Source organism: Chaetodon trifascialis, chromosome 1 (assembly GCF_039877785.1).
Source record: "Chaetodon trifascialis isolate fChaTrf1 chromosome 1, fChaTrf1.hap1, whole genome shotgun sequence".
NCBI classification, from domain to species: domain Eukaryota; kingdom Metazoa; phylum Chordata; class Actinopteri; order Chaetodontiformes; family Chaetodontidae; genus Chaetodon; species Chaetodon trifascialis.
Window position 1 is genome coordinate 18974085 of NC_092056.1, and position 17391 is coordinate 18991475.

The 17391-nt window shown below is 40.6% G+C and overlaps 1 protein-coding gene across 1 annotated transcript in view; it reads right to left on the reverse strand.

Annotated features, from left to right (window-relative positions):
* Nucleotides 1–4990: 4990 nt before the first annotated feature.
* tspan15 (tetraspanin 15) overlaps nt 4991–17391 on the reverse strand; it is a 33235-nt gene continuing 20834 nt past the window's right edge. The window contains exons 5-8 of the mRNA XM_070963900.1: nt 13384–13500; nt 9701–9751; nt 8948–9064; nt 4991–7293 (exon numbers count right to left, since the gene is read on the reverse strand). Coding sequence (XP_070820001.1) covers nt 7126–7293; nt 8948–9064; nt 9701–9751; nt 13384–13500 — 453 coding nt within the window. The 3' untranslated portion in view covers nt 4991–7125. The remainder of the gene's footprint in view (nt 7294–8947; nt 9065–9700; nt 9752–13383; nt 13501–17391) is intronic.

Sequence of the window (17391 nt, forward strand, 5' to 3'; positions counted from 1 at the left end):
GCTTCTGTGTTCTGTTCAACATTTAGTTTCCCTACTGTAGCTGACCTTTTAATTTTCAAGCTCATTGGTTCACAGTCTTTTACAACTTGGAACTCAAACAGAGTAAATATAGTCTGTCACCTGGGGCCCAGTTTCATTCCAAAAAACACATTTTTATTTGGAGACACAACAGAAAACCGCCTGAATCCAGAACTATAAACAACTCATTTTCAGTTCCCCTTACTGCATGACCATTTCAATTACTGAGGGTACATAAAAGCAGAGATGGTGTGCAAGCATTAAAGATTGGCTAGACAAGCACTGACCACACATTTACCCCCATAAGTAAAAGCTGCTATTACGGTGGCAGGAAAAAACATCCAAAATATAATTTGTATCATGTCATCTGGATGATGACATATTTGATTAGATCTGCAGCGCGCTGTTGTTGCATTTCAGACCCAATCTATTCCTGTTGCTAGTTTATTGACTGTTTTCATCAGTGTTAAATGCCAGCATCAGATCAGGCTGATTACCAGACTAATAAATGAGTCTCACATAATATTGGCTGTCATTGTGTGGTCATTTGTGTTGATACATTCAAAAGTGTGTCGGCGTGATGAAGAAAATAATCTCTTATTTCTCCCCAGTCACAGTGAGAGGAGCAGTATGCAGGTGGAGCATACATTCATGGTCCACTTCATGTGCTTTAAACATACATGCATGTGCTGGAGCTGAACATTTGCTCCACTGCCAAGAGGCATGTGGAGAAACAAGTAGCATCATGAGCTAGTTTTAGTTCAACTGTGTAAGTCTGTGAAAGGCCATGTGGCTGAAAAATACATCTGTACTCCTGCTGCTTTCCACACTAACGGGCTAAATGTCAGCATCAGACAAGACAGCAGGCTATTTACCAGACAAACAAATGACTAGCACCCTCCCACGCCTTATTGGACACAGTGCCACAGTCAGTGAGTGTGTGACACGGTGTGTGTGCACCTACAAAATGAGAAGAGAATATTTTTGTGTAGACAACATGATATTAACGTGCTCCTCAGTTGAATGCTCCAAGATTTCTGATTTCCTACAATTTCATAGAACGCACAAATCCACCAGTCTGAAGCAGGCTTTCTCCTAGTAGTTTGGCATTTGTCTTCAGATATATGTTGTTAAGAAAAAAAATCCCTCCTGTCAGCTAAATTAATTAGAAAAAAGTCTATTGTTCTTTTATGTCCTCATTAGCTCTCTGATTGAACTTATCAGACAAGAGCTAATAGTAAACAACTCATTATCTATGTTTGGCATTTTAAAGCAGCTCCGTGGAATTCAAATGCACTTGTTCACATTTAAGAAGGGGTGGGTTGTGTTGGTGGGCAGGCAGCCAAGTCCAGTTGTGCCTTTGGAAAAGTTTAACCTCAATTCAGAAAGTTTACTTGATGGAAAGTGAAAGTTCGGTCATATAATACTGTCAATTTTTTGCTTTGTGGTCCACATCAATAACAGCTGTGACTCAGTTATACCGGCTCATATGACAAAACGATGCATAAATAAAGATGTCTTACATTATTTGTGTTTGCCTCAGGTTTGTTGTACTTCATATTGATGAATTTGGGTGAATTACCATAGAATTTGTTATTTATTTACTTTAAAAAATAAATTGCAAATGCATCAACAGTTTCTTTACACTGTTTATATCATTGCACCACATGATTTACTTGTTTTTTAACATGTAATCAAAGCTTTTACGATCATATTTTCTCTGCTTCACATCATATTGCAGTTACTGAGATGTGGCATTACTGAGCTATGTGCATTCATGCAATATGAGTGTTTCATGGTATGTATTGAAAACTACTGTGACCACTGGCTCGGATTTGAATTGAGCTTACTGGCTTTGTCGACCTCAGCATGTTTTTAATTTAACAGTTTAGTAGCTGCGTCAGGACCATTAACTTCATACAAGCAGTCCATTAGTAGAGGTTGAACGGGCAGGAGGAGACAGCCTACTGTGTGTGTGTGTGTGTGTGTGTGTGTGTGTGTGTGTGTGTGTGTGTTGGCCAGCTCGGTGGGTCCAAACATAGCTTGTGTGACAGTTCTCGTTTCTGTATGTTGTGTTAAAGCTAGACAGTGATGATAAATAACAATTCAAGAGATGGCCGGAAGCTGGAAGACCAGCCGGCATACCCTTCTCCGCACGCACGCACGCACGCACGCACGCACGCACGCACGCACGCACGCACGCACAGAGTGAGATTAGTTTGTTTAAATGTTCTTTTGCTACTGATGTACTTTTTGCTTTTAGCATTTTTTCGTTTTTTGGTTAGATAATTGTTCAGTTTGAGAAAAGGTCTTAGCAAACAACATCAGCTAGTAAGTCTGTACTAATAACAGCACAAGCTCTGGCTGCCGCTGGGACAATTTAAACTAAACTGAACTACATTTGTCTCAGGAAGGTGCTCAAGATAAGAGGCAAGGCCAGTTTATGAGATGTCATCCCTCTGAATTATGGCGACAATTCAAATTGTTATCTGCAGTCTGTTGATTGTTATTTTATGCACCTTCCTGAGCTGGATTTAGTTTTATGGCAGCCTGATGTACGCACCTGGACTGATTTAAGATTCACCTGTAGGTCGTCAGCTAAACCATAGCTGAAATGCTTTCAGTAGCAAAATATGTCTGGTGTTATCGAATGGGAAGATTACGGAGCCTTTCATAAACATGCTTGATGTTGTCTTTACTATCAGCAATCTCTCCTGGCTCCTGAAAACCTGCAGGAGAAAATATTTGGTAACTCAGTGTCATTGAAAGGCTATAATCTCCTACAAGACTAGAAATGATAAATAAATGCAACAAAAGAAACATATCAGGAAAAATCTAGATTAAAGCAGCACTGTGCTGTCTGCTCCTGCCTGATGGAGCACAGGCCTCGCTCTCCTCCGCTCTCTGTACATCTGTCTGCTCATGTGGTTCAGTGTGAACAGCTGAAGAGGAGAAGTGAAAGTCAAGGGACAGACGGACTGAGAGTGAGACAGGCAGAGATGATCAACAGTCACACAGAGCAGCTCAAAATTTCTCACAGCAAAGAGGAAGCGAGGGAAACAAACACTGTCAGTACGGTCAGAGACGGTCCAGACCGAGTAGAAGACAACTGTCTGATCTCACATTTGTAGTAATGATCTCTCTCTCACACACACACACACACACACACACACACACACACACACACACACACACACACACACACACACACACACACACACACACACACACAGATGGACGCACACGCACACACGCACACACAAGGGAAGCAGGAGGTATATAAGAGCTATCATGCAGTAAAATAATGTGCTACATTATCTTTCAGCACTGATGAAAGCAGATACTTCTTGGTAAGAACTGAAATATCTTACTCATAAGTATTTGCTAACAGTAATATCACCCAAATCTTCAGTTTCATGAGCATATGGTGACTATTAGACTGATTCCACGGTATCTACAATGGGCAACGTTTTAGTCAAAACTGATAGGAGAATGTGTTGCTGCAGAACGAAGCAATGTTTGTTTAACATACATCTTCGTTTTCAACTCCATCTAAGTGCTACTTCCCCTACTGGGTTATAATGATGCTTCATCCACAGATCTTAAAACCACAACAATAACAATACCAATAATAATAGATGTTATTTGCAAAGCACCTTTTGCAGAAGAACTGTGAAGTGCTTGACAACAATAAGATTTCAAGCACCAACTGCTTCACATTAAAAAGACAGAATGAACATAAAAAACACCCACAAATGTAAAATAAGATGGAGAATAAAACCCGGTTAATAATAGCAAACACGTGATGAAATAAGAATCAAAATAGTGTAAATGTAAGATGGAACCCAGATCCGTTTGAACATTTTGCAAAGTGGCAACTCTCCAAGTGAACGTACTCTCAGGGTGAAAAATAGCAGCAATTTTTAAAACATGCTATATGCAATTCACAACAGCAGCAACAGCAGCAGCAGCAGTGGGCTGACCTCACACAGAACGAGAGCTGGTGGGATAAAACCAAACAAGTTATTTTAAGATGTGTGTGGGTGGAGCAGAGCAACATGACCACTCCGTCCAGACCATTCACAGCTTCCTACTTCCTTGCTGATAACGCAGGAAGCCATTTTCTTCTCTGTGGTGGTGGTAGGAGTAAAAAATTAATAGGGTCCAAGCAGCAGGAAGTCCTCAAAACAGCAGGAGAAATGGGGGCAAGAAGAAAGAGAAAATACAATATCAAATCAATAGGGTTCGCTGTGACTTTGTGACACTTTGCACACGAGCTCCTCTAACGTGTGAAGAAGTTGAAGAAGTTGGTTTAAGCAGGATCAAGTAATCGCTGAGATGACACACAGAAGACGCCTGTGTATGAGACGCAAATGTTGTTGTGGTATGTTTCTAAAGGGCCCTTATGGATGCACAATTCTGTCTTCATTACATAAAGCTTCATTTGTTTTGCATTATTAAACCCCTCGAATGGTTACGTTTTCAACGTGAACAACAATGACATTTTCTTCTGATTTAAACACGATTTCGATGACACTAATGTTGTTCACTGCTTTCGCTAAAAGTACAGTTCATTCTTCATTTTCATATTTTTGAGGGCTTTTTAAAAATTCATGAAGAAGATTTGATTTGTGGCTCAACTTTTTTCTTTGATTAATTTGACTTAACTTCAGAGATTTTTAGACATTATAGACAAGAACTTGTAAAAATCCCTGTGAACAATCAGTTTCTTTTCCCTAAAGTTTGTCTTATGTCTTCAAATCTGCAACGTGTTCGATCTCATAACACAAGAATTTTAAAGTTGCTACTCTTTATTGAACTAATATGCTTTGTGATTTGTATATTATATTGCATTTTTCCATCAACACTGTAATCATACTTGGACCTTTCACATACAAATTTGCATATATGAAAAACGTATACACTGCTAGTGACTCAGGGTGAAGCCTGCCCTAAAAAAGACAGTGTGACGCTGTGTTTACATTATTTATTTAACAGGCCCCCGACCCCCAGATGTCCCTTGACAGGAAGATCAACTCAGCCAACAGAAGGTAAACAACAGAACTCATCAAACAGCAGTAAATCATTTTATTTTCCACCCTCTACCAGGCAAAACTATCTGACCACATACTTCCTTCAAAAACTGTGGTTTTGAGCACCTCAACGAGCTGAAGATGACAGTACATTACTAATACTCATTACAGAACTTCGGATAAACATCTGTGTATCATGTTAGACACCATTGGCACCTCTGATAGGAGAATATAGCGATTTTAACTGCATCATCCTCACAGTCAGCCTTTAGAAAAGATTCAAGCATGAATGGACTTTGTGTCGTTTTACGTATAAAAAAAATTGCAAAACAGCCTATAAAATAAATAACATATACTTTTTTATCAGAGCTGAAGAAAATAAGTTTGCTGAAAGAGTTTTCCAATTCCCCTGGTAAGCTGGATGACCAGTAAGGCTGCTAAATGTGTGATGACTCGTCAATTAGCCTAGAGGGTTATTTTAGCTCATCCCCATTTCGGTACGTCTGACTTAACGAGGCAGACAAATGAAGTAACCCGAGTGGAAACGGTCTTTACTTCAAATCCATTAGATCATAAGAACATAAAACTCAGCTTTTCTTCTCACCAGCAAGAAGCTGTTGTATGTTACAGTATGTTGAATCTGACAGGTTTACTGATATTTAGAGATGTGTCAAAAGGCCTGAAAGTCTCATTCTGTGACTGCAGCCCCACCAGCACATATTAAATAAACCCTCAACCAATTGATTATATACACAGAACTTTCACCTTCAACCCCTTCAACAGCCTCACAAGTTACAGTCAAGACTGAGCCGAGCTGAGACATGAAAAGACACTTTTCTCATCAAGACCTGCCAGAATCAAACAGGGTGACGGACAGCATGTCAACAATGTTAAAATTAAATGTATTCTTTTTTTTTATCATCCACCAGGACATCAGCTGAATGCATTTAGCCTGGATTATTCTACAAGATATCTGGCACTGGTACATGACCATGCTAATGAGGATAAAGTCCTGGTAATCTCAAATTGAACCGTTCAGTTCAAACAAGGCTAAGATGTAAACCTTGATTTACTGATTCTCTGATACTGATACCAGTTTTAGGGAGGAGGTCTGAGTGGAAAGACAAAGTAAGGGGTTTTGGCACTGGAGACTGGGGTTTGAATCCTGAGCTCTGTGCTGCTGATGTTTAGGCAACAAAACACTACGTTCGGGAAAAAATTTAGGTGGAACATAGATTTTTAATTAAGTAGTACACAAATGTTATTTCTGGGAAACAGGGTTGCTATAATTAGCAATAACCTTGTGATATCCTTATATTAATAGCATGTATCTTTAAAATGAAGGAAACTCTCTGACCCGACAATGCTGGACCCAGTAAGATCACTGAAGATGAACAGGAAATGTATTTGATTTAAAAACACACACGCAGGCAGGCAGACAGGCAGACAGGCAGACAGGCAGACAGGCGCACACACACACACACACATACGCATGCACACGCACGCACGCACGCACACACACACACACACGGTTCAAGACCTTGATGCAGAAAATGTCTGTAATAAATCTGAGCAACACAGAAAACACTTCAGAGAGCACTTGTGGTCAGAAGGGTTGTGCAGGGTACTGCATAAAAGCTTATATTGAGTCTCAAACCTTTGAGTAGTTCCAGCTCTATATACAAATAAGGCTTCCAGATAACATAAATAATGTCTTAGCCTCCCATATCTTGCAGTTTTTGGAAACAGTAGTGATTCAATGATGGGACCTGCTTCATCAGCGGCTGTATGGTAGCAGAAGATAAAAAATGAACACAGATAAGAAAAAGGTCAGTGCTGTAGACTGTGGTTGTGTGATGTGACGAATACCATGTCATATCAAAAAAGTCGAACCATCAGTGGTTGTATTGGTTTCTGTGGTTATCCCTGAGACTGTCTGAGGCACAATACGGCTGGAGTGGAGTGAGTGTACGGTAAACTTGCAGTTCAAAGACAAAGACAGGCAGTGGCTGCAGCCGTATCTGAATCATCGGGACTGATTTAACCATCTGCGAGCGTTGGCTTTCTGGTTTCATCAGTCGATCTCTGGCATACACTTGAACCATTTTGCCACACGGCCCTGCCTCTTGGATTGTCTTTCGTTTGCATCTGAGCTCAGCAGTCCGTCCATGTAGTGACCGTACTCACTGATGGCGTCTTCAACGCGAGTCATGTACAGCCAGCTCATGATCACACCGAAGAACTGGAGAGAGAGGGAGTGAGAAGCTGAGCATAGGAAGGGAGGGAGGCCATCATGGGTGCTTCTCATTTGTCTTAAATGTCTCTTACACAGTCTGCAGGTGTTAGCGTGCATGTACGGTCTACACAATAATAAGGCCACTACTGTCAGTGCAGCGGTTTAGTGATGGGAAGTGGGAACCTGTTATTTGTCCTACTACAAAGCTGTGGTGATGCTGCAGCCGTCAATCACGGAGCAACTTCTATAGAAAGTGTGTGTGGGCCCGATTAAAGACACCCTCAAGGGATGGTCTCTTGTGTCCTCCTCCAATGTTTGGATTGGACGACTGACTAACAGCTTCTGCTCTCCTTTCCTGAACTCACAGCTCAGTGAACTCCAACATGTTTATTAAAGTCGACCACAATCTACACTCATAGCTGTCAGTGTGTGCCTGATTATTAATGTGTCATATGATTTCAAATGAGATGTAAGACGCCAAATTCTAATGCTAGCTTTCAAGTCTGTCCGGTCCAAACCCTCTAATGGTCTGGTGAAAAAAGTAGCAGATGTATAATGTAAATGCATAAGGTGCATATATATGTGGTTTCTTAAGTGTCACAGAGCATTCATGTTTTTTAATGCTACCAAAACCGTCAGAGCATTATGAATGCTCGCTGAATGTTTCAGGAGTTTGATTTAAATGTAGAGCAAACCTCTATGAAACTGACCAGCCAGCTCAGCATTTTGTGAAAATTGCACTGCTTATTTTATCAGTGCTGCTGCAGTGGTGTTGTCAGATGTACCTGATATGAAGCAATTTACATTTTCTCCCACTTAGTCAGTGGAGTTGCTTGCCTAAAGGCTTTAATTCAGTGTGCATCATTTTAAATCCCTGCCAGCTATGAGAGTGTTGGCAAATATTGTCACAAGTACATGAGTTGAAAATTCGGCAAAAAGATAATACAAGTCAGATGTTATGAGCACATTTTGTAGGATATCTCAGTATCATGTCAGCCTTATAGTTGATTGTGTTGGGGGGACATAAATATGCTTACACACAGCATCACACTGCAGGGACCTCCATGTAAAGACAGAGTAAATTATTAAATGATTTGACTTGGTTTAAGGTTTGGGTAAAGGTTGGGGTTAAGCATTAGTTCCGGTTAAAGTTAATACCTGAGATGAATGTGAGCCAGTGTTCCTTTAATTAATTGTACTATTTAGATTTAGTCATGCACATACAAGTGTCCAGGCCATATGGGATAAGACACTATAGCGATGAGACACCAAAACAAATAATTAAACAAACAAATAATACAGTTACAGCAGGAAGCAGTTGTCATATCTGAACAGAACTTTTTACATCAAAAACAAAGATGCATTAGAAACATTTTGAAATGTGTAGTCCTTAAATCATCACATACCGATCAATAAGACTTTTAGCTTAATGCTGCTTCACATGAGGCTCCACAGTCATTTTCTTTCATCAGACTGTATGTTCATAATTTCAGGTTTCAACCAAACATCAGCAAACTATTTGTCCTGAGCACCTCGAGTATGACACAGCCTTCAGTGACAGTTTATGTCAAGTTTAAGTTTGTGTTTTTATATACTATATATGTATGTGTGTGTGTGTGTGTGTGTGTGTGTGTGTGTGTGTGTGTGTGTGTGTGTGTACCTGAGGTAGTAGGATCCCTAAAAGCAGGCCTGCCATAGTCTTATAGTTGTCCATCAGCCAGATGAAGAAAGCATCAGTGCAGCCTCTGATATAGATGGTTTTGATTAAGTCCAAGCGCTACGAGACACAAATCGCCTGTTAACTTCAGTTTTCACTGTTAGTGGTTGTTGATTATGAAGTTATCCTGCCAGTTTTTGTGAATTATCTGAGACCAGCAGCACGTCAGATATGACTGACAAATGCACTGGTAGTTATGTATGCATCAAGTTTGGTTTTTACTTGGTTTACTGTTTTTTTTTTTTTTATGTGACATCTTTCATACTAAATTCCCACTGAATAGGCCAACATTTCAAAATGAACTTCTCATGTTTCACTTTCTAAAACAGTCTCAGCCACTCCTGGACCTGTGCGGTCAGATCTCTTCTCAAAGGTCAAACTTGAGAGGAGACAAAAAACAAACAAGCAAAAAAGCTTTGTTTCATTTGTTGGTTTCATTTTGCCTGAACTCGGGACTGAATGGTCTTTGTTTGTGAGTTGTCCATTGCTGAAAGGATTTGCAGCAGTAATGATGAGGACCACACAGTACACATGACATCAAGTCACAGTGCCGAATACACAGAACAACTGTCTGAAACTGCCACTTTTAATTAGCAATGACTCATTTTCAAAGCAGCTGATATTAAGGTGAGGAGCTGCACTCGGACTCAAATGATACCAGTCTTTGTTTATTTCAGTCAGTCTTTGAGGTCTTACCTCTTTTTCTAACACCTTGTAACCACACATGGTATTGGCCACTTCATTAGGCTGGAGGAGAGAGAAGCAGAGAGAAAGAGATCAGGTTCAGAGGTATGAACACTGAGCGAGAGGCAGACAGACGCCTGTAAACAGCTTTCATCAGTCAACAGCAGACAGAAGGAGACAAGTCCAGCTTTATCTGTTGAGAGGGAAACTGTACACAAACCACAGACAGACATCCAGGGAAACGCTGTTCCCTGTTGAAAGCTCAAATGTAAGGGCAGGGCCACAGGGGCATTGGCTCCAGGTAAAATTTGATTGGCCCTGAGTGCACTTGTTCACCTCGGAGTGCTCATATATATGAATAAAGAGACAGAATTCCAGGAAAAGGCAATCCCTCCCCAAGTTGAAGTACTGTTAGCTAGGTTTTGTTGTAGTTTCCAGGCATAAAAAGTGACCAGAATGCAGGAAATAAAATATCTAATACTCCTGGGGAAGGACCCCCAGACCTCCTGCATAATTCCAGGCCCCGCTGTATACGTGTGGTCCCTATGTAGCCTCTGATTTAGAAAAATCAATATCCATCCCTGACTGTAGGAAGTGTTTGTTGCCTTTGTGTGAAGACTGAGTGTGTGTGTGTGTGTGTGTGTGTGTGTGTGTGTGTGTGTGTGTGTGTGTGTGTGTGTGTGTGTGTGCGTGTGTGCGCGCGCATGAAAAACCTGGATGTGGGCATGTGTCTCATGACTTTCACCTTGTAGTTTTCCATATTCAAATATATTCAAATAAGATAAAAGAAACTGACAACCTCCTGTAGCCTTCGACATAGGAGGAAGAGGAGGGGAGGAGGGATCACCCTTTTAAAGTTATTGTACAAGTTTTATTTGCTGTATTTTCATTTTAGATTTCTATGCTCACAATTCTGCAATGCAGCCTTCTATTATTAACAGCATCCTGTCATGTAAGTGAAGAAGAAAATATAAGAATGACAAAAACCAGGAATCAGTTGTACAGTTATGAGCTCGGCTGCAGGTGTTGTTGGTTGTTGTTGTCCCGTTCATTTCAATGAAACAGATGGGTTAACGTCCTCTGTCCGAGAAGAAAATGAGATGCTCAATCAAGTCCACTTAACTGCTGTTTCATGTTAATAGGAACGCACAAGTGTGGAATTACAAAGACTAATTATTTCATTAATTCCAAAATTTTGAATTAGAAAGTTGAACTTTTGAAGGACCATCTTTGACTAGTTGTTGGAGCAGATACCGACAGGTTGTGAGTCACTGATAATGTGCAATGCAGTGATGTGAACCTAAATATGGGCTGCAAACATTATCTAAATGTGGAGGAAATGACATGAGATCTTAAACACAATTTACAGGAACCTTTCATCTGAATGCTCACCCAGATGATGGACAAGAAAGACAGCTTTGATCTGTTCTGAAGCATTCTACTGTTCATCTAGGAAATGGCAAACTTACTTGTAACTGCATTATTTCCAATTGAATAATGTCATATGTTCTATATTATAATGTATTTCTTTTGATATGGTGTCTGACTTTCACTGGCACCTGTACTTAATACTTTCAAGGAAGAAGTATTATTGATAAATTTCTAATCTCTATGTTGTTGTTGTTGTTGTTGTTGTTTAGACCGTTTCAAGGGCAATACTTGTCAATCAGGTCAAGCAAGACATGCGTTCTGATCTACCATGCGCCATATCTGTTTCTCATCCAGCCTCTCATCTGTCACTTCATGTATATCCAATTTGATTGATTGATTCATAAAAGAAACCTGTAAACCACAACATGTCTAAACATCTGATAATTTTAGTGTCAATATAATTATAAAGAGGAGCACAGGGGGGCAGTGGATCTGACTCTAACTGAACATCTTTTAACAGTTCTTGACAAATGCACGATGCTGAATATAAGAAATAACCATAACTTTAGACTCAAACTTAAACACAATGTTTCCTCCACAGTGAACAGTAGTGAGCCTCTACTGTATACAGCTTCTATATTATACTGTAACAGTGGAGCAGAAAGCGAATTAGCTGAACCACCAGTGAAAATAGGAACTGGGACAAAGGTTATCAATTAATAGGAAAAAATGCTTGACATTTTTTCAATTAACCTCATTATCACAGGTGATAGGCAGTAATGCAAAGCTGTGGATGAATACAACGTGAATGAATTGTTAATAGCAACTCTAACTGCCAACTGAATTTAGTATTGAGAGGAGATGATAAAGGAGCAGTGGTTTCATGAGTCCAGCTGTGAGGCGGAGTTGGCCGGTTCATCAAACTGCTGTCTATCTGAATAAAAGGATTTAGTTTGTTCTCTCTTTCCTTGTAAACTCTGGGGAGCGTAGGTGTATAAATTAAAGGGAGCACATGTTCTGTTCTGTGTGGGAGAAAATTGCCTGTGAGTGTGTCTGGCACTGCGAAGGCTTGATCACCATCATAAGCATGATGAGATGCATTTTAAACATAACTCCACACTATTACAGCTATTACTATAATGACATACAAACTGAACCCAGTGTTCGGGGCTCCCAGTAATGTAGGGAGGTGGGACAGATGGAATGTTTACCTTATTTTAGCACTTCAGGTAATGGTGCAGATGCTAGCTAGCAGTTTTTTCAGACATAGTTAGCAGAGATTGAAACAACATCCATTCAATGAGCAGGTGGCTTCATGCATCCTGATGATTCCAGCGTTGAATCATCAGGACGCTTGAAAACTGCATGTTACACTTAATTGTTCTAAGTGTACTGCACCAATTGAGCATTGCATTCCTGCGACATCATCAGACTTGTGATGGACAGTGAACAAAGGATCAAACATGATGCAGCAGCAACCACATATTGTCCTTTTTATTCCTGGGATAAAAAATGCATGCATGCATTCTTCTTCATACAACTCAACCACTGACAGTGTGTTCGGAGGCTTGGGTATGTTATGCTAGCGGCTGATTAGCCTCAAGTCGGTAGCCTCAAGCAGAGATGAGGAGTGGGCTATAGACGTCTGGTTGAGCTCTTTCAAACTCCACATCCCTTCAGACCCAACAGAAGCTGACTCAAGGGACATCACTGGAGGCAATTTATCAGACTGCGTGCCACAAAAGACTTATTCCACATATGAGGTCCCAAAGCCCAGGATCTGTTCACAGACGTTCCCTTTAATTTAAAGTGAATGCAAAATGGCACATTAAGTGAGGACCTCCTGTGCCTGTGTCTATGAAGCCTTTGAGCTCATGATGGCACTGATGTTCATTTGCCATTTTCTAGGTCAGTGCTCTTTGTTTTATATATTATATATTTATATATATATTTTCATCTGGGACCTTTATTGGGACCTGACATTAAAAAAAACGACATAATGACTGCAATACATATTTTTATGAGAAGAATAATGCCACTAGCTAACATGCAATAAAATTGCATTGCATTGCATTTAATTCCATTTGGCATTAACACTGACAGTATGCTACTGGCAGTAGTAATAAAACTGGTCTGATTAAAATACTTCAATCCAAGCTGTAATATTATAGTCATATTTGCTGCTATGTAACGCAGTAGCAATACTTCAGCAGCAGTAGTGCCAAAAGGAACAGGAAATCCATGAGAGAAAGCCAGGGCATGCTATTATACAACAGTTAGAGCAGGTAGATAATACAAACAGCGATGGTAATAGTGATACCTACCTTAGTAGTGATGCAGCAGGTATAAGGGACACCGCAGGCCAGTGGACCAGGTGCTGAACAGTTGTGGTACATGTTGACCGACCAGTCTTTATACTCTTGACCTCCGCAACACTTAAACTGCCGGAGACGAGAAAGATGTCAGAGTAGAGACAAATGCAGAAATTGGAAGTAGAGTGAAAGACAGACAGAGAGATTAAGAGAGTGATGGAAGAGGGTACTCAATGTAAAGAAGAGCCAGAGAGAAAGAAGATGTGATAAACAACATTTTTCTGTTGTGCTGGCATAAATCCAGTAATATTATAGGATGAAAAGAGCCATAATTAACTAGGATTTGCATGTAATTATGAGTCTGTTTTATGTGTCTGCCTCTCTGCCAAAATCAGTGCACAGGTGGTAGTAGGGCTGGACAATATGGTTGAAATCAATATCATGATATAACAATGTAACACACTGCACTACAAGATACAATATCATGGTGTTTTTTCTGATAAGATTATATGTGTCAATGAGGCAAATCAATCACAAATCACTTGTCATATGTCAAACAAGTGATTAAAAACCCTTAAAGTAAACTGTAACTGGCAGTGGACATAATATCATCAGCACCTGAAAATATAACCCAATCCAGAAAAAACAACCCTGCAATGAACCCTTCTTAACTGTGTGGCAGAAAATCTGCATTATGTTTCCAGTTGAGCCTAGTATTTTATCAATGTGGGAAAAATAACCACACAAAACATTCAAGATCCATTTTTCAGCAGTTGCTACCCAGATTACATGCATCTAGATCAAGACATTTGCAATTCAGGGGAACATGAAGCTCCACTTGTCCTCTCCCCACACACGCAGCCAGCACGTGAAAGCAGCAGTCTCACAGACTGGAGGGTTTTCTCCAGAATCAATAACACTTGCAGCCCAAAACAACAAACTGATACCTGCCAACCTCTTGTTGTTGGTTCACAGGCACAAAAGTAGTGTGACACCAACTAATTCCCTGTTACTGCCTTCTATTTCAGGCGTTACTGGCAAATGCTGAAGAAAAGAAAATATCACTATTTCACAGGGAAAACAAATGAGCTTTGATGCGCTGTCTAAAGGAAGTTAATTATTATTGGTTTTGTCTTAGAGCTTTTGAGCCACATTGACTAAATGCTGCTTCAAACAACTTCATCAGTTGTATTAATTGAGTGTTTGTGCTCATGTGGTTTGAAGGCTGTTTAGGCGCCCACCCTGCTGGGCAGCCACAGTGATGTCAAATATTCATCAAAATATGGACTAAAAGACCTGCCACAAGGCAAACAATGTAAATAATAACAGATCATTTTTTCCAAGTTATCTAGACCTTTGTCAAGGTGGGAATTCTGACTTCCAATAATGTGATTAATCAAAACGTGCTTGACAAGTCAAAATACACACTACCTGAAAAATCTATTTACATGACAGATAAGACAACCATCTCAGAACAAATGCTTTTCAATACTTTAAAAAAGAAAAAATCCTGCCTGAACCAAGGACACTCAATGTAAATTACACCAACACTGTAAGGCCTCCATTCAGTAACTTCTATTTGATTCATACTGTCTCTGCAGCAGATAGCGGCTGCACAGCTCCCTCAGAGTTGGCACTCAAAAACCCTGAGGGCCACATGACGAGCTCTGTTTTGTAGCCATTTACTGAGACGATATTCTATCGGCAGGGAGATACTGAGTCTGAGACACTCAATAAGAGAGAGAAAGAAAACAAACAGGACAAAGGGTCAGACACCAAGAGACAACAAGACAAAAGATAAAGAGAAGATGAATAAATGAATAAATATGAGGCTGTTCTTTGCAAGCCAGTGTGATCAGTATGCTGACATGATGCCAGTGTGCCAGCAGTTTACTCCTTCTTGTCGCTGGTGTGACTCCACAGAGGGCAGTTTTTCCAGCCCTGGGTCAGGACCCAAACAAGGGTCAAGAAATTATGACGTGTTTAATGTCTGCAGCTGTTTGGTAGAAGTCCAAAAAACAATACAGCCTCACACTGAGTTACCACTTTAGTAGGTGCAGCTGTACAGTGTAATACAATCCAACAGTCCTGCAGTAAATCACATCTTGGAAAGATTGATATCGAGTTCAGTTCCTCATGAGACCAAACCAAAAGACTAGTCTCTCGAAACACCAGTGAGACTGCAGGAGAGGAGGGGAGTCCCTCCATCCCCTCAGGCTATGCAGATTCTCAGTCACCTTCAGACTGATGACTGGATGACTCAAGTTACTGTAAAATACAACAATAATCAAATAAAACGTGACTACATTTTCATGCTTTTTCCTTCATTCCTTCAGCCGCCACACTGACTGATGACCAGCTGATCGCTGGCTGACTGAGGGACTAAGTGGGTGGCTAATTGGCTAGCTGAATGCTCAACGAGTGGGCTGTGAGACAGAAGTCAGTCCATCATGTACTCCCTGCCTTCATTATTACATGGCATCCATGAAGCAACGCTGTGACAGATCTTTCATGTGTGATTAGAGGTTGATATTTATAAAAGTGTAGTTAAAAACCGAGCCACTGGCAACGCCGCATAATCACATTTAAAACCTGTGATTAAAAGATGTGACAGGATATTTGACTCCTTCCTTCTCAGTCTCTGATTTCTGCTCTCTTCTTTTCCAAAATCAAGCTTCCAAGCTGATGCCCTTCTTTCTACAAGACTAAAAAATAAACTGTGGCCACAAAACAAACTGAGGCAAAGTGCTTATATTGAAGCTGTAGTGTTTGAACTGAAAAGAGATTTTTTTTTTTTTTTTTTTTTTTACAGAATCTGACCTTAAGTTACCAGTATTACCAGTTTGCTCTCACACACTGGAGTCCATCACTGATCAGCACGCCCTTCATTAAGCCATTTATCTTCACGCCTGACTACATCTGCCATGATTACAACTAAATGAATAGTACTGGCTGCACGGTGGCGCAGCAGGTAGTGCGCGTGCCTCACAGCAAGAAGGTCACCGGTTCGATTCCCGGGTCCCGCGCATGCGTGTGTTCTCTCCTGGCACTCCGGCTTCCTCCCACAGACCAAAAACATGCACATTAGGTTAATTGGTGACTGAGTCACTGAGTCAATTGGTGAGTGTGAGCATATATGTTGCCCTGCGATCGGCTGGCGACCCCACCTCCCATCCGTTGACAGCTGGGATAGGTTCCAGCCCCCCCGTACCCCCAAAAGGGATAAGCGGCATAGAAAATGGATGGATGAATAGTAATGATGGCCAGGCTGGGATGTTTTCTTTGCTGACCAGTTATGGGGTTTCAATAATCAAGCCCTGACAAAGTCTGCAAACTGTCACCTTCTTTTCTCAGTAAACACTGCTGCACATGCACACTCATGTATTAGCTTCGCTGCTTCAACTTTTAAATTCACGTGTGAGTCATTTGTAGGGGCCTTCCTGTGATGCTTTAAGCAACATGTGTACCTGTAATAACACTGCCATCAGGCCAACTCAGGTTGTGTTTTCTGGGGACTTCTTAAAACCATTATCCTGGCAAATGTCATGTCCCTCTCATGTGCTACCCCAAAGCAATTAAACAACAGAAGAGAAAGCAGAAAACAAAAGGGTCTCAACCCTACAAATATTTGTTGTCACTGCAACATCAGTTCATAAATTGAAGAGGGAAACTACATGGGTAATTGCAGGTTCGGGTTCCAAATACCTTTAAAGAGCAGACTGTGGTATTTTATAACACAGTATAACAACAGTGTGTTTCGAGACCATTAAAATGTCAATGTTTTGCAAAAGATAGATTCATTTCAAAAGTTTTTTTTCTAATAGTCTAGGTGCAAGGGCCAAAAACAGCAGTCACTCAAGTAAGGTGCGACTGTCGCAAGTGGTGCTGGTATATTTAAAAAAGAGCCATTTGGTGGACAATGTTTCTCTCAGGAGAAAATACATGAAGAGTCCACAGTCTTTCCTCTATTTGTCCAACCATCTGAACGCATCCCATCTATTCACGCAGACATTCCTTCCC